This window comes from Mustela erminea, chromosome 19 (genome assembly GCF_009829155.1).
Source record: "Mustela erminea isolate mMusErm1 chromosome 19, mMusErm1.Pri, whole genome shotgun sequence".
Taxonomy (NCBI): Eukaryota; Metazoa; Chordata; class Mammalia; order Carnivora; family Mustelidae; genus Mustela; species Mustela erminea.
This window is the reverse complement of record NC_045632.1, coordinates 60454948-60480092: the sequence shown is the minus strand read 5'-3', so window position 1 is coordinate 60480092 and position 25145 is coordinate 60454948. Positions and strand designations below refer to the sequence as shown.

General features: G+C 48.0%; 1 protein-coding gene across 5 annotated transcripts in view; it reads left to right on the top strand.

The window, feature by feature from the left end:
• Positions 1–25145, top strand: part of FANCA (FA complementation group A) — a 61633-nt gene that overhangs the window by 17213 nt on the left and 19275 nt on the right. For all 5 annotated transcript variants that reach the window (XM_032326483.1, XM_032326482.1, XM_032326485.1 and 2 more), the window contains 13 exons: positions 830–906; positions 1144–1285; positions 1586–1719; positions 5717–5827; positions 7244–7339; positions 7432–7491; positions 8896–8984; positions 9586–9646; positions 9726–9775; positions 15419–15495; positions 23330–23443; positions 24487–24623; positions 25052–25122. In XM_032326483.1, the coding sequence (XP_032182374.1) occupies positions 830–906; positions 1144–1285; positions 1586–1719; positions 5717–5827; positions 7244–7339; positions 7432–7491; positions 8896–8984; positions 9586–9646; positions 9726–9775; positions 15419–15495; positions 23330–23443; positions 24487–24623; positions 25052–25122 (1219 nt within the window). The remainder of the gene's footprint in view (positions 1–829; positions 907–1143; positions 1286–1585; positions 1720–5716; positions 5828–7243; positions 7340–7431; positions 7492–8895; positions 8985–9585; positions 9647–9725; positions 9776–15418; positions 15496–23329; positions 23444–24486; positions 24624–25051; positions 25123–25145) is intronic.

The following is a 25145-nucleotide window of genomic DNA, read 5'->3' as shown; positions in this document are numbered from 1 at the left end:
GGCTCCCTTCTGGACAAGGAGCCCAATGTGGGACTTGATCCTAGGACCCCGGGATCATGACCTGAGCTGAAGGCAGAGGCTTAACCCACTGAGCCACGCAGGTGCCCCTAGCTTTAGACTTTCCCAGACACAAGTACTAACAGCCTTTCTGGTGAGAAGCCCTTGATTAATACGCATTTTGTATGTGACATGTGCTGTGTACTGTGTTCTTACACTAAAGTAAGTTGGAGGGAAGGAGGTACCGTTCAGACACGACAGGAAGAGAACATGTTGGCAACTGTACCGTGTTAAGAAAAAGCGGCAAGCGAGTGGACCCACGCATCTCAAGTCCATCTTGTTCAGGGGGTCAGCTGTAGTTACAGGCTCTTTTCAGAAGTGGTCGATGCCATGTCATGTGCCCACGAGTGTCCTTGGGGTGATGTCACCATCTGTTCAGTGATGGGGTTTGCAAGTGCTCAGGTTCCTGCCCGCCAAGCTCACTCTGTGTGGCACCGTGTCCCCAGCAGCGTTGTCAGGTAGCACGAAGGAAGCTTCTGGCACTCGCCACTGTGCACTCTAGCCTGCTCCAGCCAGACCCCTTGTGGCAGTGTCCTTGCTGATGGCTTACCCACCATTAGAGTTGAAAAGAGCAAAGTCAACAATTGACGCGTTAGAAAATACAGCAGATCCGGCAAGGGCTTAGCAACAAGGAGCTGGGCCAAAGACACACCTGATAGCAGAAGACGGTTCACAGACAGAAATGATTGCTAATGATTGAAAAAATGCAAGTTAGGACAGCTTTTTGTGATGACTGAGTGACATATTTGTCTGTTTTTACTCCCGAGTGAAGTTTCTGATGCTGTTCGGATGCAGAGAGAGTGGAGCTTCGCAAAGACCCACCCCCTGCTCACCAGTCTGTACCGCAGGGTGGGTGACGCGCTCCTGGGCTGGCGGCAGGGGGGCCCGGGGCTCCCGCCTAGACCCCTGGGGGCCCAGAGGCTGGACTTGCCACGGGGGCGGAACACCTTCTTGAAAGGAGACCCCTTGCTGTTCACAGGGACCCTGAGGGGGGCGGCAGGCGCGGCTGGAAGTGGGGGGGGGTGAGGCCCGGCTGCCCGAGGAGCGGCTTGTTTCCACAGCTGAGCTGGGAACCTTCTGTTGCAGCTCTTCGCCATACTGTGCCCAGAGGAGCTGCTTGGCCACTTGCAGGAGGTTCTGGAAACACACGAGGTGAACTGGCGGCACGTGCTCTCCTGTGTGTCTACACTGGTGATCTGCCTGCCCGAAGCGCAGCGACTGATTAAAGGTGCCCTTGGCGGGGAGCCCCCAGCACGTGTGTGCGGGTCCCGCGGTTGGTGGCTGAGCGTGTGGGTGGAGGTGGCTGCTGGCTGCCCTGCTCCCCAGCGAAGGGCGCCCCGGTCTTCCCGTCCATGCCCTCCATCTGCCTCCCATGCGGCCGCGTGCCGTTGGTGTCGGGTTGCTCTGGGCCCTCATGACCCCGTCTCTTGCACTTGGCGCTGGGCGTGCACACGCTCCCACCCAGTGTGTCCTGCCCCTGGTAGCACACAAGTCCTCGTCTGCCTCTCTCTGGGTCCTTCCTTCCTAGACTGGGTGGCCCGACTGCTGGCCCGAGCGTTTGAGAGCTGCGACCTGGACAGCATGGTCACCGCGTTCCTGGTGGCACGTCAGGCTGCGCTGGAGGGCCCCTCCGTGTTCCCGCCCTACCCAGACTGGTTCCAGGTGAGCCCCCCACCTCTGGCAGTATGCGCTCGCGGCTGGGCCCCCAGCTCGCCGTCCCAGGGACACTTGTGTTCAGTGGTCAGGTCTGTTCAGCCCGCCTCCCCCGGGGCCCCATGCTGCCCATGCTGGTCCTCCCGTCGTGGCCAGTGCACCTGCCGGACCGGGTCCCCAGGTTGGGGTGCTGTCGGGAAAGCGTAGACTGTTGTGGTGGGTCTGCGCCATGTGTGTGTTCGGTGGACGCTGCCCTGGTTTCTCGCCCTGTCCATGCCACAGTGCCCAGACCTGTTGGGGCTGCTGCTGTGGGGGTGTCTATCCACACATCCGCTTTGAAGGTTGGGAGAGCGTCAGTCTGGTGGGTTGAGAGCCATCCGAGTCCTTGTAGATGTTTTGGGTTTGCCTGGCGCACTGCCTGGCTGCCTGGCGGCTGCTGGTGCGGAGCCCACCCTCCCCAGCTCTGATGGCAGCTGCACCGGCCAAAGCTGCCTTGGCCCAGCCTCTGCCCACCTATTGGGGAGGATGGGCGGGCACGGTGTTTGCTCTCATCTCCTCACCCCTGTGTTCCCAGCAAGAGCTGCTGGCCCAGGGGCTCCTGCTGGACATGCAGGGGCTCTGGCCATGTCCTCAGCCAGGGTTCCCTCTCTGGTCCTAAGAGCCGGCCTGTGTCAGCATGTGGTTTCTTTCCCCAAGACCTGAGTCCAGGTCATTCGGTCCAACCAGGTGTCTCTGGGCCTGGGATTTGCTGAGTTTTGGGGTGTCATATGGACGGGAATGCTTCGCACATGTTGCGTTGATGGTGGGATGTTATGGGTTTCTTTTTACTTCTACCTTTTCAGTTTTATTGAGATACAGTTTATAGAAAATGCACGCAATTTAAGTGAAATATTGGGTGAATTTGAAAGATGTTTATGTGCATGTTCAGTGTTTGATCTCTTTTAATCTTTATTTTGAGAATGTTAATGTAAAAAGGCCAACGTGATGACTTTGAATTTGAGCCCTTTGGGGTCCTGAATCCCAGTTTTCAGCTCACCTCAGTGTCCTTGTAACTGTCATTTTCCTGGAGTGACAGTGTGTGCCGCTGCAGCCGCGCATCTGGGGACGGGTCTGCCCCTCTGATACTTCCTGTAAATACCTCACAGACCCTGCTCTCTTCTGGCGGCCTGTTTCTCATCCTCTTTCCGGGGTGTCCTGAGGCTCACTCTTGACGGAATGAGTGTTTGCCAAGGGTCCCTGACCCTTCTGTGTAGACAGATGAGACCGAGGGAAGCGGTGCCCCTTGTACGTTGGTGGGAGCTGAATGGTGATGCGGAGGCACTTGTCTTTCCATCTGGTGGCTTGCTTTTTTTTGTTTTTTTTTAGTTTTTATTTTATTTTTTTAAGATTTTATTTATTTATTTGACAGACAGAGATCACAAGCAGGCAGAGAGACAGGCAGGGGGTGGGAGGGTAAGCAGGCTCCCCACTGAGCAGAGAGCCCGATGCGGGGCTCGATCCCAGGACCCCGAGATCATGACCTGAGCCGAAGGCAGCGGCTTAACCCACGGAGCCCCCCAGGCGCCCCTCTTTAATCCATTTTGAATTTGGTTTTGTGTGTGGTGTAAGAAAGGGACCAGGTGTGTTCTGCATGTGGCTGTCCAGTTCCCCCAACACCCTTTGTTGAAGAGCCTGTGTTTTCTCTGCTGGATCATCTTTCCTGCTCCGTTGAGGATTACTTGACCAGAGTTGTGGGTTCATTTCTGCCTTTTCTGTTCTGTTCTTTTGATCTGTGTGTCTATTTTTGTGCAAGTAACATAATGTCTTGATCACTACAACTTTATAAGATTTCTAAAGTTTGTTTTATTATTGTTATTTTTAAAAAAATTTTAAGTAATTTCTACACCCAACATGGGTCTTCAAGCTGCAACCCCCAGATCAGGAGTCCTGTGCTCTAACTGACTGCCAGCCAGGCACCCCATGGTCACCAGAAGTCCAGAATTATGATGCCCCCAGCTTTGCTCTTTTTCTTCCCCCCAAGGTTGCTTTGGCTATTTGGGTTCTTTTGTCAGTCCATAGAAATTTTAGGATTGTTTGTTCTACTGTGAAGAATGCTGTTGGTATTTTGGTAGGGTTTACAGTAAATTTATGGATTGCTGGGGTACTTGGGTGGCTCAGTCATTGAGTGTCTGCCTTTGGCTCAGGTCATGGTCCCAGGGTACTGGGATCGAGTCCTGCATCAGGCTTCTTGTTCGGCGGGACACCTGCTTCTCCCTCTCTCGCTCCTGCTTGTGTTCCCTCTCTTGCTGTGTCTCTCTCTGTCAAATAAATAAATCTAAAAAAACACACAAAAAATGTTTGGTAGAATTCATCTGGCCTGGAATTCTGTTTATTGGGAGTTTATTAATGACTGAATTTCTTTGCTGGGAATCGATCTGTTCAAGTTTTCTATTTCTTTTTCTTCTTTTTTAAAAAATATATTTTATTTATTTCTTTGTGAGACAGAGCGCGCGAGCGAGCGTGAGAGGAGAGAATGTCAGAGGGAGAAGCAGACTCGGAGGTCCTGGAACCCCGGGATCACGACCTGAGCAGAAGGCAGTTGCTTAACCGACTGACCACCCAGGCGCCCGAGTTTTCTATTTCTTCTGTTTCAGTTTTGGGAGGTTTTATATTTCTAGGTGTTTATCCATTTCTTCCAGATTGTCCAATTTGTTGACATACAGTTTTTTGTCACGATGTCTTGTAATTGTCCCTATTTCTGTGGTATGGGTTGTTACTTCCTCTCATTTGTGATTTTGTTTCTTGAAGTCTTCACAAGTCTGACTAGAGATTCCTCATTTTTATAGCTTTTTTTCAAAGAACCAGTTCCTGATTTCATTGATCTGTTATTTTTCTTTTTTTTGTTTTAGCTTCTGCATTATCTCATCTTTATTATGTCCTTCCTTGTGCTGGTCTTAGGTTTTGTTTTGTTCCTTTTCTAGCTCCTTTAGGTGTAAGGTGCGGTCGTGTATTTGAGATTTTCCTCTCTTCACGGGGGGCCTGAATTGCGATAAACTTCTCCCTTAGACCTGCTTTTCCGCATCCCGAAGGTTTTGGACTGTTTGTGTCCATCTTCATTTGTGTCCACATACTTTTTTTTTTTCTTGACTTCTTGGTTGGCCCATTCATTTTTAGTAGCATGTGGAACCTCCATGTGTTTGTGGTTTGTCCAGATTTTTCTTGTGGTCGACTCCTGGTTTTATAATGTTGTGGATTTTGTTCTGTTGGTCTTTAGGTCGCTCTCTGGAGCATTTGGGATGTTCGGCGTTAGCTAGTTGTGTCTGTGGGACAAGGTGAGCTGAGGGCCTCCTACCACCTTCTTCCCCTTACCTGTGACTTCTCCTGTTCAGAAGAATTCTGACCGAAATCCAGCATTCGATGGAGGTGCTGCAGGCCTCCAGCCACAGTGGCAGAGGCTGTGGCGTGGTGGTGAGCCGGGCCGCGGCAGGACTTCGTGTGGCTGGGTGTTCGGTTCTCGGCACAGGCTCCTCGCGGCCGTTCAGGGCCGGTGTCCGTTCTGGAATGCCCAGGGCCCCTCAGTTCCTGCAAGGGCCCACTTATGTCTTTGTGAGCTGGGCACTTCCAGGGGCGCCGTGGCCCGCTCCCTTGCAGTGACCTTGTCGTCACCGAAGAGTCTGGGAGTTACCGTGGTTCGGAAGTGGCTTCGTGGTGTGGAATGTGTTTGTTGGCTGAGGAAACGCCCTTGGCAGGGCAGCTAATAAAGACACTGTGCTTCTGAGGGTCACCAAGAGCGCAGTTACTGTTCCCTGAGGAATGGGGTTTTCATCTTTGCTGTAAGTGTTCAGCCCGACTTCACAGCCAGGCAGAGCCGTGCACGGTGGGGTTGCTGGGGCCTGCGTGGCTGTTTGCCTTTGGGTGCAGCTGAGCCTGTGTCTGTCGCCACTGCCGTGTCCCTGCGTGGGTGGTGTGGGTGGTGCGGCCCCTCATGGAGCCGGCTGCCTGGCCCTCACCCCGCCTCTCCCTCCAGGCCTCCTTTGGGAACACAAGGGGCTTCCACAGCAGCAGCAAGAAGACACTGGTCTTTCTCTTCAAGTTCCTGTCAGACCTCGTGCCCTATGAGGCGCCCCGGTACCTGCAGGTGAGCAGTGGCCCACACTCCCAGCGCCCCCCCCGCTGGCCCTGCCGCGGGCCTCCCCACCAGGGTTGTGCTTGTGATCCCGCCGCGGGTACCACATGGGTGCGACTGACATGCCCAGGGACTGGCGCGATATCTGTCCCTGCGGGGCTGTCGGTGACAGCACACAGTCCCTCACAAGGGCGGGGAGGTCTGTGCTGGCTCAGAAGGCACCTGCTTGGTGGGGGGACGTTGTTGCGGATGCAATGCTACAGGCCCCTGTTTGGTTTTTGAATGATGTATTATTTATTTATTTTTAGATTTTTATTCATTTATTTATTTATTTATATTCCAGTTAGTTAATATATAAAATAATGTATTTTTCTGTTGAAGAAGAACTAGGATATACCCCAAAGTGCCCAAGGCCATTGCTTCCAGAGGTGGAAGAACTTACACCCTCAGATAGAGTTTGCATTTTTAAACATTTTTTTTATTTATTTGACAAAGAGAGAGAGAGATCACAAGCAGGCAGAGAGACAGGCGGGGGGTGTGGACGCAGGCTCCCTGCTGAGCAGAGAGCCCCATGTGGGGCTCAGTCCCAGGACCCTGAGATCATGACCTGAGCCAAAGGCAGGTGCCCTTAGAGTTTGCATTTTTAATCACAAATCTGCAAGCATTCCGTGATTAAAAATGCCTTACTGCAAGCTCTCCTTTTAATCAGATAATTCTGCCCAGCATTTGTTTGAAGGGTAGGGCACTAGAAACTGATTCTTTTTTTTTTTTTTTTATTCATTTGACAGAGAGAGATCACAAGTAGGCAGAGAGGCAGGCAGAGCGAGAGGAAGGGAAGCAGGCTCCCCACGGAGCAGAGAGCACCATGCGGGACTCGATCCCAGGACCCTGAGATCAAAACTCGAGCAAAAGGCAGCGGCCCAACCTACTGAGCCACCCGGGCGCCCTAGAAACTGATTCTTAATTCTTCTTGTAATTCAGAAATTTCCATGACATTCCAAAGAATACATGTGACCTAAGGAACCAGGAATCCTATAGAATGTGCCAAGACCTAGTGAACGCTCAGGACTCCCAGCCTGCCTTGAGGGCTCGACACCTCGTCTGCCTGGGGCTGGGGCACCCCGTGTTTGCACTGTAGGGGACAGATTGGGGGGAGTGCCAGGCTGCGGAGGGTAAGGGCCAGCTCTGTGCGGGGACCCCGCCGCATGCTCTCCCTGGCCAGGCCAGCGTGGGAAGGAGAGGCTAAAGCCGCATGTAGAGACAGACCCTCAGCCGGGGGAGAGCCCCCTGGAGTTCATGGCTCACTCATCCTCTGAGTTTCCAGCCGTCCGTGTGTGTTCAGGCGGTGGTGGCGAGCTGTTGCTGCTGCCCCAGGAAGTCCCCCCTCGTTCCTGAGCTGTGGGGTCCAGCTCTGCCGTCCGCCCGCAGGCACACATTCTCCACCCGCCACTGGTGCCGAGCAAGTACCGCTCCCTCCTCACGGACTATATCGCGCTGGCCAAGACGCGCCTGTCGGACCTAAAGGTGAGTGTGGTCTCCCCTCCCCGCAGCGACCGCTCCTCGTCCTGTCCCTTCAGAGGCCTGGGCCTCATGTTCCCGCTGTGTCCCCTCTGCAGGTTTCAATGGAAAACATGGGCCTCTACGAGGATCTGTCTTCAGCCAGGGACATCATAGAGGTAAGGTCACCTCGGTTCTGCTGCTGCCTGTGGCCTCTGGCCTGTGCTCACCCAGTACAGTCCGATTTCCTGGGACTTGGGAGTGGAGCACGTGGGCCTCTCCCGGCAGCTGTAGCTGGAGGACGGGGAAAGTTACTGTGTGCAGGAGGGTCGGTCTGTCTTACGGATCGGTGTGCACATGGGTTGCACTGAAGAGGTCTTCGAAGCGGGGCGGGAGGAAGATCTGTGTCTCTAAGAGTCGCAGGAAGAAGTGTTCGCTGTGTTCACTTGAAGCGAACGCCAAATGGGCGTTTGCGTGTGTGTGTTATTTTGAGATTCACTTACTTAGGACAGCTGGGTGACTCAGTCAGTGACGTGTCTGCCGACAGCTCAGGTCATGATCCCAGGGTCCTGGGATGGAGCCCCTCATTGGGCTCCCTGTGTAGCCGGGAGTCTGCTTCTCCCTCTGCCCCTCCCCCTGCTCATTCTCTCTCTCGGTCTCTGGTAAATAAGTGAAATCTTTAAAAAACAAACAAAATAAAGGACTCTCTTACTTAAACGTGAGTGGCCGGACAGCCCTTACAGCTGCTATGAAAGTTTTAGGTGAATATTTTTAAGTAGTTTATGTATTTATTTATTTAAAATTTTATTTGAGAGAGACAGCCAAAGAGAGAGTATGAGCACGGCGAGGAGCAGACGCCGCACTGAGCGGAGAGCCCGACATGGGACTCCATCCCTGGACCCTTGGGATCCGAGCCGAAGGCAGATACTTCATTGGCTGAGCTGCCTCGGTGCCCCATAGTTTTAAGTATTTAATGTAGGTATCTAATCTAAGATTTATTGCTATTCATACGTTGTCGTTTCATAATTTTGGTAACTCTGAAAAATTAAGTCCCTTCCCCTTCCCACTTCAGAGTCTTTCTTTGGAACCCTGTATTCTCCCGCAGGGGGTCAGAAGGGTGGCAGAGGGTCTCGGAGGTGGTGAATGATCCCCAAGGTGGCCTGGTGCTAGGTGCTTGCTTCCTGAGAGCATGAAACAGCAGTCAGTCCCTTTCTGTGGTCTTGCTGGCCTTGGTTTGTCCCAACGTCCCCTTGCTGTGCTGGCAGCCAGCCTGTGGCTGTTGATCTTGAAATGGCAGAGTTGCCGTGGCATCCTTCCCTGCTCAATGTCTTGTCTTGTTTTTGTTTTTGTTTTTAAGATTTTATTTATGTATTTGACAGACAGAGATCACAAGTAGGCAGAGAGAGAGGAGGAAGCAGGCTCCCCGCTGAGCAGAGAGCCGGATGCGGGGCTCGATCCCAGGACCCTGGGATCATGACCTGAGCTGAAGGCAGAGGCTTTAACCCACTGAGCCCCCCAGGCGCCCCTCAATGTCTTTTCTTTGAAATCTTCTGTCCTTCCCCACCCTCCCTGTACGGAGCCAGCCCGATAGCCAAGCACAGCAGGATGTGGAGAAGGCCATCGCGGTGTTCGAGCACACAGGGAAGATTCCTGTCGCCGTCATGGAGGCCAGGTAGGGCTTTGCTTCCCGGAGTCGTCCCATCTGTTCTCAGAGCCACTTGTCACGGGGTGCCTGTTGCTGGGTGGCTGAGGGTAGATGTCCCAGCATAGGTCCTGTAGTGAGGAGCCACGGAGCCTTCGCTGTGGAGCTCATTTTCTTGAGGAGAAACAATGGGGATGGTTGAGTAGAGCCCACAGAGAAGGGTGAGAACGAGTCCGTGGTTTGGTGGTTGGTGTGTTTGTTAATTTTTATGTTTAATTATTTTATTTATTTGAGAGAGAGAGAGAGGAGCAGAGGGAGAGGGAGAGGCAGATCCCGGAGCTGAGCAGCAGCCCCATGTGGGGCCTGATCCCAGGATTCTGGGATCATGACCTGAGCCGAAGGTGGACGCTTAACAGCTGAGCCACCCAGGTGCCCCTAAATAAGTAAATCTTAAAAAAAAGAGAAAATGGTAGAGTATCACAGCCGTGACATGGAATGGAACGACCCGCTCATGCCACCCTGTGAAATGCAGCGAGAGTCTGTGGAAATGGATGTTTTCGTAGCTGTCCATACGGCGCGCTAACACTTCAGTCATCTCTGGCGCCTTTGGCTCTGCTCTTCTCTGTTGCAGCATCTTCAGGAGACCCTACTACGTGTCGCACTTTCTCCCTGCCCTGCTCACTCCTCGTGTGGTCAGTACATGTGGGCATGGACTTTGGGCCCAGTTGGCAGAGAATGAATGTTTCACTGGAATCCCATCTTCCCCCACAGCTTCCAAGAACCCCTGATTCCAGAGCGGCCTTGATAGAGTCCCTGAGGAGGTACGCAAGGACATCTGTATCCAGAAGGGTTTTTGACAAATGCAAAAAAATTGTGGTTCTTTTGTAGAGAAACGTGTGTTCTTTGTAAAATATTGGCCTAAAATTTGTTAAGATTTTATTTTACTTTATATATCTAAAGATTTTATTTATTTGTTTTTTAAAGATTTTATTTATTTAAAAAAAAAAGATTTTATTTATTTGACAGAGCGAGATCACAAGCAGGCAGAGAGAGAGGGGAAGCAGGCTCCCTGCTGAGCAGAGAGCCCAATGTGGGGCTCGATCCCAGCACCCTGGGATCATGACCTGAGCCGAAGGCAGAGGCTTTACTGACTGAGCCCCCCAGGTGCCCTCAACATTCATTAAGATTTTAAAAAGAAAATTTCTTTAAATCTGAATATCACCACTGAATATCATTTCTTGATGAACTTTTAGGACTGTTTTTCTGGGAGTTTAAGATAGTCACGTTATTGGTCCATAATCACTGTGAAAGGAAAATTTAAGCAAAGAAGGAAAGGACTAGGGAGACACGGAAGCCTCGCCCTACAACAGATTGGACTAGACCTGGGACTCTAGTGGAACGTGGGGTCTCGGGCCCCTGGCTCACACTTGACCGGCTTTCCAAACTTGTTCTTTCTGTAAATCCTGCTTCCTAGTGAAGCTCCTAGAATATAATGATACCAGGGGCGCCTGGGTGGCTCAGTGGGTTAAAGCCTCTCCCTTCGGCTCAGGTCATGATCCCCGGGTCCTGGGATCGAGCCCCGCATCCGGCTCTCTGCTCAGCGGGGAGCCTGTTTCCCTTACTCTCTCTCTCTGCCTGCCTCTTGTGATCTCTGTCTGTCAAATAAATAATTTAAAAAATAATAATAATTTGTCTTTTTTTTCTGATCTTTTTTTTTTTTTTTTTAAAGATTTTATTTATTTATTTGACAGACAGAGATCACAAGTAGGCAGAGAGGCAGGCAGAGAGAGAGAGGAGAAAGCAGGCTCCCTGCTGAGCAGAGAGCCCAATGTGGGGCTCGATCCCAGGACCCTGGGATCATCACCTGAGCCGAAGGCAGAGGCTTTAACCCACTGAGCCACCCAGGAGCCCCTTTTTTCTGATCTTTATACTTCTTCATATTTGTCTTATTGTATTAGGTAGACTTTTTAGTATTATATGAAACTGTAGAAATAAACTGTCTTGTTCCTGACTCAAATAAGAATGCTTCTACAGTTTTACCATATTTGATTTGCTGTAGTCTACTTATATTTTCATATGGTTTTTATGATATCAAGAAAGTTCCCTCTATGTGAATTTGCTAGGACTTTGAGCATGAATTAATGCTTTTGTTGTGTCTCTGGAGGTGGTTTTGGTGTTCTGTGAGTCGCCCCAGGACGGACGACTTTTAGTTTTCCACTGTCCTCGCACTCCTGGATCACTTCTAGATCACTACCACATCACTTGGTAATGATTTTTAATTGTGGAGGCTGTTGAATTTGAATTAGTAATACTTTAAGATTTTTGCATCTATGTCTCATATGTTTTTACTCATCTTGGCTGCTTTGACATCAAGGTTGTAGCACCTCATGGAATGAATTGGGTGGCCTTCCCTTTTTCCCGGGTCCTAAACAGTCCGTATAACTCAGGGATTTTGTGTTCCTTTAAGTTCGGTCAAACGTGGCTCTACAGTCATCTGTTCCTGGAATCCAATTCAGAGGCAGGCTCTGGACAACTGATTCAGTTTCTTGAATGTTTGTTTGTCTAGTTAGGTTTTTTATTTGTTCTTGAGTTAGTTGTATGTTTCTAGAAAACCATCTATTTTATCTACATTTTTAAATTTACTGACATAGCATTGATTACCATGTATGTATATATATTTTTTTAAGTAGGCTCCGTGCCCACCGTGGGGCTTGAATTCAAAACCCTGAGATCAAGACCTTAGCCGAGTTCAAGAGTTGGATGTGTGACTGACTGAGCAATCCAGGCACCCCCTGCTCTCGCCCCGTGGTTTTTTTTTTAATTCCTATTGTTACTTTTGCCCGTGATGACTCTCTCTTGTTAAAGATTTGTCTGTTGTATTAATTTTACTGCATAACTACTTTTTTGGGATTTTTTGGTATTATTTTGGTCTTATCATATCTGCTGATTTATTTTTTATCTTCTGTATTATTGGTTTTAGATTTTATTTTATTTTTATTTTATTATTATTATTTTTTTAAGATTTATTTATTTATTTATTTGACAGAGAGAGATCACAAGTAGGCAGAGAGGCAGGCAGAGAGAGAGGAGGAAGCAGGCTCCCTGCTGAGCAGAGAGCCCGATGCGGGACTCGATCCCAGGACCCTGAGATCATGACCTGAGCCGAAGGCAGCGGCTTAACCCACTGAGCCACCCAGGCGCCCCTGCTTTTAGATTTTAACTTTACTATTGCCTTCTCCGTATTTCCTTGAGTTTACTCTTTTGTTCTTTTTATAGGTTCTGAAACTGGTTGTTTAACTCAGTGTTTTATAGTCTTTCTTGTGTTTTAATACAGGTATATCTTAATATTAATTTTTTTTAAAGATTTTATTTATTTATTTGTCAGAGAGAGAGAGAGAGCGAGCGGGCGCACACACAAGCGGAGAGAGAAGCAGGCTCCCTGCTGAGCAAGGAGCCCAAGACGGGACTTGATCCCAGGACCCTGGGATTATGATCTGAGCCAAAGGCAGCAGCTTAACAACTGAGCCAACCAGGCATCCCATTCTTATAGTTTTTAGTTAGTTGTAAATGAATTAACAAATTTTCCAAACGTACAGATAATTGTCCCAGAGCTTTTATTGCTGATTTCTGCTTTAATTATATTATTTTCAAAGAACATGATTAGCTTTTTATGGATTTTTTTAATAAATTGAGACTTTTCCATAGACTATGTACCTGTTCAGGATTTGTGAATATTCCCTGCATATTCTTTCTTTTTTTATTTTTTAATTTATTTGACAGAGACATGACAAGAGAGGGAACACAGGCAGGGGGAGTGGGAGAGGGAGAAGCAGGCTTCTCGCTGAGTAGGGAGCCCAGTGTGGGCTTCAGTCCCAGGACTCTGGGATCATGACCTGAGCCGAACGCAGATGCCTGACGACTAAGCCACCCAGGTGCCCCTGTACTGTCTATTAGGGTTTATTTACTTACTAGGCTGTTGATGCCGGCTTTTTTCCCTTCTTTTCTTTTTGGTGTATGCATGGGATGGCGTCCTCATTCATTGACATTTATTTCTAGGCATTTTTTTTTTTTTAAGTAAGATTTTTAAAAATTTATTTATTTGACAGACATCACAAGCAGGCAGAGAGGGGGGGGGGGAAGCAGACTCCCCACTGAGCAGAAAGCCTGATGTGGGGCTCGATCTCAGGAGCCTGGATCATGACCTGAGCCTAAGGCAGAGGCTCAACCCACTCAGCCACCCAGATGCCCCTATTTCTAGGTTTTAAAAAATTGTTTTTGGAGGCCCCTGGGTGGCTCAGTCAGTGAAGCATCTGCCTTTGGCTTAGGTCATGATCTCAGGATCCTGGTATCAAACCCTGCATCGGGCTCCCTGCTCAGTGGGGAGTCTCTCTCTCCAGCCCCCCTGCTCCCCCCCAACTCATGCTCTCCTCGCATTCTTTCTCTCTCAAATAAATAAAATCTTTAAAAAAATGTTTTTGTCAAAGTCATGTAAGGATATAGAGTTAAGTTTCAGTGTCACAAAGTTTATTAGGAGAAACAGCCATCCCCCCAACACTTCCCTGCCGTTTCTTTTTCTCTGGAAGCAAGCATTTTCGACTTTTTTTAAAAAAATATTTTATTTATTTATTTGAGAGAGAGAGAGATCACAAGGCAGAGAGAGAGGAGGAAGCAGGCTCCCCGCTGAGTAGAAAGCCTGATGCGGGGCTCGATCCCAGGACCCTGAGGTCATGACCTGAGCTGAAGGCAGAGGCTTTAACCCACTGAGCCACCCAGGCGCCCCTCTTAACTGAATTTTGATATTTATCTTTATATTTATTTTCTTTTTTTCTTTCTTCCTTTCTTTCCTTTTTTTGGGGGGGCAGGGACAGCTTATTTAACCCTCACATTTGGTAGGTAGTTTGGTGAGGTATAGAAATCTAGGTCGGAAATACTTTTCCTAAAATTTTTTAAAGTATTGCTCTGTTGATGTCTAGCTTCTAGTGCTGATGTTGAGCTGTTACATTTCTGATTCTTTGCACGTGACCTGTGTTTTTCTCTGGAGACTTCCTGTGCCTTTTTTTTTTTCTTCCCTGTGTTCTGAAATTTAACGGCTGTGTATTTCGGTATTTAGGTCTGTTTTCATTTCTTGGCTGAGCAGAAGGTGGGCCTTTTATTTTTTATTTTATTTTTTTTTTTTTAAAGATTTTATTTATTTATTTGACAGACAGAGATCACAAGTAGGCAGAGAGGCAGGCAGAGAGAGAGGAGGAAGCAGGCTCCCTCCTGAGCAGAGAGCCCGATGTGGGACTCGATCCCAGGACCTGAGATCATGACCTGAGCCGAAGGCAGCGGCTTAACCCACTGAGCCACCCAGGCGCCCCAAGGTGGGCCTTTTAATCTGGAAATTCATGTTCTTCAGTATAAGAAATTTTCTCAGATATTTTAAAATCTTGTGTTATGAGAAATTCAAGACAGAAAATAGAATAGTATTTATGTCACGCTCATAAGCCCCCGCTGCTCTGGGCTGTTTGGAAGCAAACCCCAGGCCCAGATGACATCAATAGCTTATTTCCCATGTGGCTTCTTCTTGTGGCTCCCACTTCTCAGGCATTGGGTCGCCAGATTGTCTTCTGACTTGTTCTCCGTTTTGCATGTCTGTTTTTTGGGGTGTAATTTCTCTCCTTTTAGTAGGATTTCTTCCAGTTTACCTGCCTGACCCTTCTGTCACTGTCTTAGCTCTTTGAGGATGAGTGGTGTCTGACTTGTCCTTTTCTGTAGGTTTCTGCATTTCCTCAGATTTGCTCTTTTCTTGTCCGTTGCATTGGTTTCTACTCCTGAAGCTCATGGCTTTCCGGTCCCCAGGTGCTTGGTGTGGTCCTCAGGTGCGGGCCGTCCTCGGCCTGCCCCTCGTAGGGGCCTCCTGCTCTAGGACCCGTCCATCTCCCTCCTTACTCGGGTTCGTCGTCTGGGTTTGCAGCACTGTGGTGAGGCTGCCCTCCTGACTCACTGCTCATTCTGAGACGTTGTGTGCTGTAGGCCATACCACTGCACGTGTCCCGTACCTGGGCTGCCACTCTGTGGCTCCTGCTCCTCTGAACCTCTTTGTCATAGGACTTTGTTCTATAATTCTGTGTATTTTTAATGACATTAATTGGATGTTTTCTTCGTATTACTCGTTAAAAGTCATAAATTCATTTGAAAAATTTGGAAATTACCCAAACTTTAATGAGAGCAGTAAAAATTATTTATAATCTCACTATCCTAAGGCAACCCCATTGGCAGATATTTTTATACGACACATTATGAAACAGGACAATTTGATTCATGTAATGGTTTCTTTTTTTCTAAAAACAGGGTCATACTATAAGGTATGGGTAATAGATTGTATCATGTATTTTTGTTCTGTGATAATATTTGGAATTGTGAGCTTGAGAGCTAATTTGAGTTGTGGTTGACTTGGGTTTCCATGTTTTCTCTTGATCCAGGGCAGATAAAATCCCCGCGTCTCTGTACTCTACCTATTGCCAAGCCTGCTCCACTGCCGGAGAGAAGAAGCCAGAAAGTAAGGTTAATGGCTCTGTCCCTGAGGCGGGCACCTTTTTGGCTCCCTGGTCACAAGGTATGCAGGCAAGGCCTTGGCCAGTGCCGGTCTGGCTCAGTCAGGACAGACCTACCCTACTTGTCAGGTCCCAGCCCGGAGGCCTTGGCAGGTTACCTGCTGGGGCACCTCCCTGCTTTGCTGCATGAGGCTGTGATGTGCCTTCTGCTTGCTTGTCCTGATTTGGGTGACCTGTCAGACGAGGCAGCCAGGCTTGAGGCCTGCAGTGTTGATTCTGAAGTGGGATATGATTGGGGGGGTCTGCTTTTTGGGTCGGCCGAGGCTTCTCTCTTGAGTTGGAGATCGCTCGGCTCATGAGGAGGAGTGCTATAGGCCTAGGTCTGATCTACAACAGCATGCTTGCGGCAGCAGTGCTGGAAGCCACTGGGCAGCCTTGCTGGCAGATCCTACCCATCCCATGGTCTCCACTAACTGGGCAATGGTGGGAGGCTGATCAGGAGGGCCTGCTTCCTCAGCACTGTCACATGGTTTAAATCCTCTGACCTTTGCCGGGTCAGCTAGGCTGAATGAGGCTGTGTTTTCTAGTTCTGTCTCCCAAAACCCTTCCTTTTACACACTTGGATGATTTCTCACAGCCACGGAGCCTGAAGAAACTTGAGAGGGCAAAGAATGAAAGTCCCAGGTCTCACACTTGTTTGCACCAGTACTGAAACAGCTCACCTCCGTGCTGGGGGTACCAGCAAGGCTGTAGGGCTGTGTCCCGTGTGTGAGAGGCAGCTCCTCCCTACTACCCAGCCCCTTGGCCCTGCCTTGGGGGCCTCAAGAATGTTCACTATACTTTATCTGGCAGGGCTTATAAAAGAAGCCTTATGATTTCTGGTTTTGTCCTAGTGTTTACCTTGTGAGGCTCACTGCATTTATCCATTGTCTTCTCTGGTGACCCCAGAACTGGAACTTACTCTGCTTTTAAAACATATGTAGTGTGCATTCCTTTTTTTTTTTTTTTTTTAAGGTTTTATTCATTTATTTGACAGAGCACAAGAGCACGAGCAGGGGGATGGGCAGAGAGAGAGAGGTATAAGCAGGCTCCCTGCTGAGCAGAGACCTGGATGTGGGGCTGGACCCCAGGGCCCTGAGATCATGACCTGAGCCAAACAAAGGCAGACGCTTAACCAACTGAGCCACTCAGGTGTCCCTCGAAACATTTTTCTTGAAGAGCTAGCAAGATGGTGGAGTAGGAGACCTACATTTCGTCTGGTCCCAGGAATTCAGCTAGAGAGTTATTAAACCATTCTGAACACCTATGAACTCAACAGAAGATCAAAGAAAAGAATAGCAGCAACTCTAGGAACCGAAAAGCGACCACTTTCTGGAAGTTTCAGATCTCCTCTGATTTGTTTCTCTGGAGTTGTTGCTACCCATTTAGCATTTTCTCTTGTTCTTCTAGTTCTCTGGACAAAATGATGAAATGGAAATACTCACCTCAAAAGAAAGAACAAGAGGCAGTACCAACTGCCAGAGACCTGAGTAGCATGGACATTAGTAAGATGATGAAACTAAGAGTTCAGAATAGCAGTTATAAAGATACTAGCTGGTCTTGAAAGAAAGCATAGAAAATACTAGAAAATCCCTTTCTGGAGAAATAAAACATAACCAAGTCAAAAGATCAAAAAGGTCATTAATGAGGTGTAATAAAAAGTGGAGGCTTTCACTGCTCAGATAAATGAGGCAGAAGAGAGAATTAGTGATCTAGAAGACCAAGTAATAGAGAATAAAGCAGCTGAGAAAAAGAGATGAACAACTATTAGATCATGAGGGGAGAATCTGAGAGACAAGTGATACCATAAAATGAAATAATACTAGAATAATTGGCATCCCAGAAGAAGAATAAAGAAAGAGGGGGCAAAAGGTATATTGGAGCGAATTATAGTGGAGAACTAACCTAATTTGGGGAAGGAAACAGACATCAAAATCTAGAGATTCAGGTAGACATTGAAAATAGAAGGAGAGACAAAAAGCTTCCAGGACAAACAAAAACTAAAAGAATTTGTGAACACCAAACCAGCCCAACAGGAAATTTTGTGTCCTCTAAGCAAAGAGAGAGTATAAAAGTAGCATAGACTAGGAAAAAACCCAGAGACAATATACAGCAGCGGTCATCTTACAGGCAATACAATGCTCTAAATTCATATCTTTCACTAGTTGCCCTGAACGTAAATGGACTAAATGTCCCAATCAAAAGACACAGGGTATCAGATTGGATAAAAAAATAACACCCATCTATATGCTGCCTGCAAGAGACTCATTTTAGACCCAAAGAGACCTCTGGATTTGAAGTGAGGAGGTGGAAAACCATTTGCCATGCTAATGAACAGTAAAAGGAAGCTGGAGTGGCGATCCGTATATCCAGCAATTTAGATTTTAAACCAAAGACTATAATAAGAGATGAGGAAGGACACTCGACCATACTTAAATGGTATATCCAACAAGAAGATCTAACACTTGTAAATATTTATGCCCCTAACATGGGAGCAGCCAATTATATAAGCCAATTAATAACAAAATCAGGGGTGCATAGGTGGCTCAGTGGGTTAAACCTCTGCCCTCGGCTCAGGTCATGGTCTCAGGGTCCTGGGATCGAGCCCCCCATCGGGCTCTCTGCTCAGCGGGGAGCCTGCTTCCCCCTCCCTCTCTGCCTGCCTCTCTGCCTACTTGTGATCTCTTTCTCTGTCAAATAAATAAATAAAATCTTTAAAAAAATAACAAAATCAAACACATCGACAATAATACAATAATAGTAGGAGACTTTAACACCCCCCTCACTGATACGGACAGATCATCTAAGCAAAAGATGAACAAAGAAACAAGGACTTTGAATGACACACTGGACCAGATGGACATTACAGATATATGCAGAACATTCCATCCCAAAGCAACAAAATACACATTATTCTCTAGTGCACATGGATCTATTCTCCAGAATAGATCACATTGTGGGTCACAAGTCAGATCTCAACTGGTACCTAAAGATTGGGATCACTCCCTGCATATTCTCAGACCACAATGCTTTGACACTCGAACTCAATCACAAGCAGAAAGTTGGAAAGCACTCAAATACATAGAGGGTAAAGAGCATCCTACTAAAGAATGAATCATCAACAGGAAATTGAAGAATGAACAAAGTTCATGGAAACAAATGAAAATGAAACCATAACTGTTCAAAATATTTGGGATGCAGCCAATGCACTCCTAAGAGGAAAGTATATAGCAATACAAACCTTTCTCAGGAAACAAGAAAGGTCTCAAATGCACAACCTAACCTTATACCTAAAGGAGGTAGAGAAAAAGCAAAGCCTAAACCCAGCAGGAGAAGAGAAATAATAAATATTGGAGCTGAAATTAATGCAGTAGAAACTAAAAGAATGGAACAGATCAATGAAAGTAGGATCTTGTCCTTTGAAAGAATAAGATTAATAACCCTCTGGCCAGACTTATCCAAAAGAAGAGAGAAAGGACCCAGATAAAATCATGAATGAAAGAGGAGAGATCACATCCAATACCAAAGAAAAAGAGACGATTATAGGGGTGCCTGGGTGGCTCAGTTAAGCATCTGTCTTCTGTTCAGGTCATGATCCTGGGATCGAGCCCCACATTGGACTTCCTGCTCAGCGGGAAGACTGCTTTGCCCTCTCCCACACCCCCTGCTTGTATTCCCTCTCTTTCTGTATCTCTGTGTCAAATAAATAAATAAAATCTTTTTTACAAAATTACAAGTACATATTATGAACAAGTATATGCAAAAAAATCAGGTAATCTGGAAGAAATGGATACATTCCTAGAGATGTATAAACTTCCAAAACTAGAAACAGGAAGAAATAGAAAACCTGAACAGAACCATAACCAGCAAGGAAATTGAAGTAGTCATCAAAAATCTCCCAACAAACCAGAGCCCCGGGCCAGATGGCTTCCCAGGGGAATTATACCAAACATTTAAAGAAGAATTAATACCTATTCTTCTGAGACTTCCAAAAAATAGAAATGGAAGGAAAACTTCTAAACTCATTTTATGAAGCCAGCATTACCTTGATCCCCAGATCAGACAAAGGCCCCATCAGAAAGGAGAATTACAGACCAACTCCTTGTTGAACACAGATGCAAAGATTCTCCTGAAAATACTAGTCAGTAGGATCCAACAGTACAGTAAAAGGATTATTCACCATGACCAAGTGGGATTTATCCCAGGACTGCAAGGTTGGTTCAACATCCGTAAATCAATCAATGTGATACAATACATTAATAAAAGAGAACAAGAACCATATGATCCTCTTAATAGATGCAGAAAATGTGTTTGACAAAGTACAGCATTCTTTCTTGATCAAAACTCTTTACAGTCTAGGGATAGAGGGTACATTCCTCAATATCATCAAAGCCATCTATGAAAAACCCACAGTGAATATCATTCTTTGATGTATGAAAAACTGAGAGCTTTTCCCCTGAGGTCAGGGACAAAGCAGGGATATTGACTATGACCGCTGTAAGTCCTAGCCTCAGCAATCAGACAAGAAGAAGAAATAAAAGGCATCTGAATTAGCAAAGAAGTCAAACTCTATCTTTTTGCAGATGAGATGATGCTTTATATGGAAAACCCAAAAGACTCCACTCCAAAACTGCTAGAACTCATACAGGAATTCAGTAAAGTGTCTGGATATAAAATCAATGCACAGAAATCAGTTGCATTTCTTTTTTTTTTTTCTTTTTTAAAAGATTTTATTTATTTATTTGACAGAGATCACAAGTAGGCAGAGAGGCAGGCAGAGAAACAGGAGGGCAAGCATGCTCCCCGCTGAGCACAGAGCCCGATGCGGGGCTCGATCTCAGGACCCTGGGATCATGACCCAAGCCGAAGGCAGAGGCTTAACCCACTGAGCCTCCCAGACGCCCCGATCAGTTGCATTTCTATACACCAACAGCTAGACAGAAGAAAGAGAAATTAAGGAGTCAATCCCATTTACAGTTGCACCTAATCCCATAAGATACCTAGGAATAAATCTAGCCAGAGAGTCAAAGAATTACTACTCAGAAAAGTATAGAGCATTCATGAGAGAAATTGAGGAAGACACACAGAAATGGAAGATAGTTCCATGCTCATGAATTGGAAGAACAAATATTGTGAAAATGTCTATGCCACCTAGAGCAGTCTACACATTTAGTGCAGTCCCTATCAAAATACCATCACCTTCTTTTACAGAAATGGAAAAAATAATCCTAAAATTTACACAGAACCAGAAAGGACCCCGAATAGCCAGAGGAGTGTCAACAACAGAAACCAGAGCTGTGGACATCAGCATGCCTGACCTCAATACATTAGAAACCTTCGATCGTCAAGACAGCATGGTACTGGCACAAAAATAGACACATAGATTGATGGAATAGAGTAGAGAGCCCAGAAATAGACCCTCAACTCTGTGGCCAACTAATCTTTGACAAAGCAGTAAAGAATGTCCAACAGAAGATAGTTTCTTCAACATATGGTGTTGGGAAAATTGGACAGCCACGTGCAGAAAAATGACACTGGACCATCTCCTTACACCACACAGTAAGACAAAATGGCTGAAAGACCTAAATGTGAGCCAGGAATTCATCAAAATCCTTGAGGAGAACGCAGGCATCAACCTCTTTGACCTCAGCTGTAGCAAATTCTTGCTAGAAACATCGCCAGAATTAAGGGAAGCAAGGGCAAAAATGAACGATTGGGATTTCGTCAAGATAAAAAGCTTTTCATGGGGTGCCTGGGTGGCTCAGTGGGTTAAAGGCTCTGCCTTTGGCTTGGGTCGTGATCGCAGAGTCCTGGAATCGAGCTCCGCATCAGGCTCTCTGCTCAGCGGGGAGCCTGCCTTTTTGCCTACCTGTGATCTCTCTCTCAAATAAATAAAATCTTTAAAAAAAAAAAATAAAAAGCTTTTCCACAGCAAAAGAAAAGTCAACAAAACCAAAAGACAGCCAACAGAATGGGAGATTTTTGCAAATGACATATCAGATGAATGGTTAGTATCTAAAATCTATAAAGAACTTAACCAAACTCAACACCCAAGGAACAAATAATCCAATGAAGAAATGGGCAGAGGACATGAACAGACGTTTCTGCAAAGAAGACATCCAGACGGCCAACAGGCACATGAAAATGTGCTCAGCATCACTCAGCATCAGGGAAATACAGTGGGACGCCCCCTCACACCAGTCAGAATGACGACAATCAACAAGTCAGGAAACGACAGATGCTGGAGAGGACGCGGAGAGAGGGGGACCCTCCCGCACTGTTGGTGGGAGTGCAAGCTGGTGCAGCCACTCTGGAAAACAGCATGGAGGTTTCTCGAAAACTTAAAAATAGAGCTCCCGGGACGCCTGGGTGGCTCAGTTGGTTAAGCAGCTGCCTTCGGCTCAGGTCATGATCCCAGCATCCTGGGATCGAGTCCCACATCGGGCTCCTTGCTCAGCAGGGAGCCTCCTTCTCCCTCTGCCTCTGCCTTCCACTCTGTCTGCCTGTGCTTGCTCTCCCCCTCTCTCTCTCTGATAAATAAATAAAATCTTTAAAAAAAAAAAAAAATAGAGCTCCCTTCCGACCCAGCAATCGCACTACTGGGTATTTACCTCAAAGATACAAATGTGGCGATCCGAATGGTCACCTGTACCCCAGTGTTTATAAGAGCAATGTCCACAATAGCCAGACTACAGAAAGAACCTGGAGGTCCATCGACAGATGAATGGATAAAGATGTGTATGTATATACAATGGAACATTATGCAGCCATCAAAAATTGAGATCTTGCCTTTTGCAATGATGTGAATGAGACTGGAGGCTGTTATGTTAAGCAAAATAAGTGCATCAGAGAAAGACAATTGTTAGATCATCCGATCTCATGGATATGTGAAATTTGAGAAACAAGGCAGAGGATCACAGGCGGATCTAGAGAAAATGAAGCAATATGAAACCAGAGGGAGACAAACCATAAGAGACTCTTAACCTCAGGGAAAAAACAAACAAACTGAGGGCTGCTGGAGTGGAGGGGGTCGGAGGGGTGGGGCGGCTGGGAGATGGGCAGTGGGGATGGACATATACCCGATGGTGAGCGCTGGGAACTGTAAGACTGATGAACCACAGACCTGTACCCCTGAAGCAAGACATTATGTGTTTAAAAAAAAAATTTTTTTTTCTTTTATAAATATGTGATCAGATCTTTTTTTCATAAATTTATGCAATATATGTTGAGAGCTAGTAATCATCTTATATATACTAGTTCTTAGCTTTGTTCTTTTTTTTTTTTTTAAAGATTTTATTTATTTGACAGAGAACACAAGTAGGCAGAGAGAGAGAGAGAGGAGGAAGCAGGCTCCCCGCCGAGCAGAGAGCCCAATGTGGGACTCGATCCCAGGACCCTGAGACCATGACCTGAGCCGAAGGCAGAGGCTTAACCCACTGAGCCACCCAGGCGCCCCCTTAGCTTTTTTCTTTACATCTTATTCTTTTTTTAATATCCTGTCATAAAAAAATCGTATGACAATGTTTCTTAAAATTCGGAGAAATGGAATAAATTGTCACTCATTCACAACCCTGTGTCCCCACCCAGACTCCCTCACTCTGCTTCTGGTCCTTTTTCTTTACATTTTAATCTTTATGGCATGTTGTGTGTAAACCGTGTTTTTTCTTAAGTTAAACATTTTACGAATAGATTTCTGGTCCACTGATCGGTGCCCAGCAGTGCCTCCCCTCGTCTGGCGCCTCTGTCTGCCCTTCTCACCGACGAGCTGTGTCCAGGGCTGTGTGTCCTGTCGCCTCCCAGGTGCAGCCCCAGGGAGGACAGCGGACGCCGGCTGCACGGAGGAGCCTCTGGGGCTGCTTGCGGCTGCGCTCAGAGAGTTCCGAGCCGCCGTGGCAGACCCCACACAGGGTGATGGTGAGGACCTGGCTGAGGGCGGGGCTGTCTGTGGCGGGTTTTTGCGCGCTGCGTGGGTGTCCTCCGGGGCCGGAGTTCGGTTCAGCCTGAGTGCGGCGCTGGTGGCTGCTGGACAGGGCGCGACTCTCGTTCAGGCTGTCATAGACCCTTAGCAGGGACGACCACTCTGCCGTTTGACATTCCAGCAGGACAGATGATGGGGAGGGAGAAAACTGGCATCCCGAGGCTCTGGGGTGTCTTTCTGAAGGGACTGACAAGCAGGGACACTAAGCACTAGGCCTCTGCTTCTGGGCGACGAGGTCCTAGAAAATGGCGAGGCACACATGTTCGCTTGCGGAGGAAGAATGTGACCGGTTCACACTACAGAGTGGCAGTCCACAAAATCAAATATTGATGTCTCGTATCGAAGAGATTTTTGTTGGGAAAAATGCAGAATCTAAAGTAAATAGACCATATTTTTACCCAGGAAGTATAGTAAGTTTTTATAGATCATAAACCACTGCATTCAAGCGAGGACAGAATGTTCAGTGGGAGTCTCCCAGAGGAAGTATTCCCAATGCCAGCTTAGTGTCCCCACTCGCGGTGGCCCCCAGCGCCCTGGGTGTGTGGCCTTTCGGAGCTGCACTCCCATGAAGTGGGGACACGGGTACGTGGAGGCCGGGGCAGGACTGCCGGGCTTCAGCAGGATCCCGACAGGTCTGGTCAGCCTTGTTTCCCGCCGCGCACTTGCCAGTTGCAGCGGGCCTGGTGGCTGGCGGTGGGACGCGGAGCTAGCAGGTGTAGCGGCGTGAGGGGACTCGGAGAGTGCGCGCAAAGTCGAGGTCTCTGATGGTAAAGGAGCACGCGGACCCCTCAGAGAACCGGGCGAAAGTGTGCGGCCCCTGGCCCCGCTCTGTCCCATCTCGTGCCCGTCTCGTGTCGCAGTCCACCCCTGCTTCCTCGGGGACATGCACCCAGGATGGACAGAGCCAGCCCCAGGTGCAGGCATGGTTGGGTGTCCGCGGCTGTCTGGCTCCTCTCACCGTGGCCTTCTTCGTCTGCAGTTCTTTCTGCTCACCTGGCACTGGTCTCCGAGCGGCTCAGCTCCGTCCTGGGCCCGGGCGAGGAGGACAGCAGCCTGGGGCTCTCACGGGTCCGGCTCAGCCTCCGGGCTCCACACCTGGAGCCGCGGGAACGGGAGGTGAGTGCGGGGTGTGGGTGCTGGGCCGTCCAGTGGGCGGGATCGGGAAACAAGACGTGGGGAGCTGGGCCTGCTCTGCCCGGGGGCAGCCCACCCCCGCCTCTGCGTGTACAGACTCCTTTTAAATTTCTGCAGAACACGCAGCAGGTGGTGTTTGCGGCCCCAAAGCCTAAAACTCTTGACTCTCTGGGCCTGGGGAGACAAGGTGTGCGACCCGTCCCCTCGTGCACCATCTCCGGGCCGGGACTATGGGCCACCTGCGCTGCCATCTGTCGGGATTCAGGAATGGGGTTCGGCCACCAGTCAGCGTGAGCATTTCCTCTGCAGATGTGCACCTGCTTTGCCATGTCCAAGGCGTCAGCAGTCCGTCGGGCTCCCGCTCTCTCCAGGATTCTGTTTCTCAGTGACTGTCTCTCTGTCTCTGTCAGGTCGCGGATCTCCTGTTGACATCTTTCTGTCAGAACCTGATGGCGGCCTCCAGCTTCGCACCAGCAGACAGGTAGAGGCTGGTGCTTTTCCGGG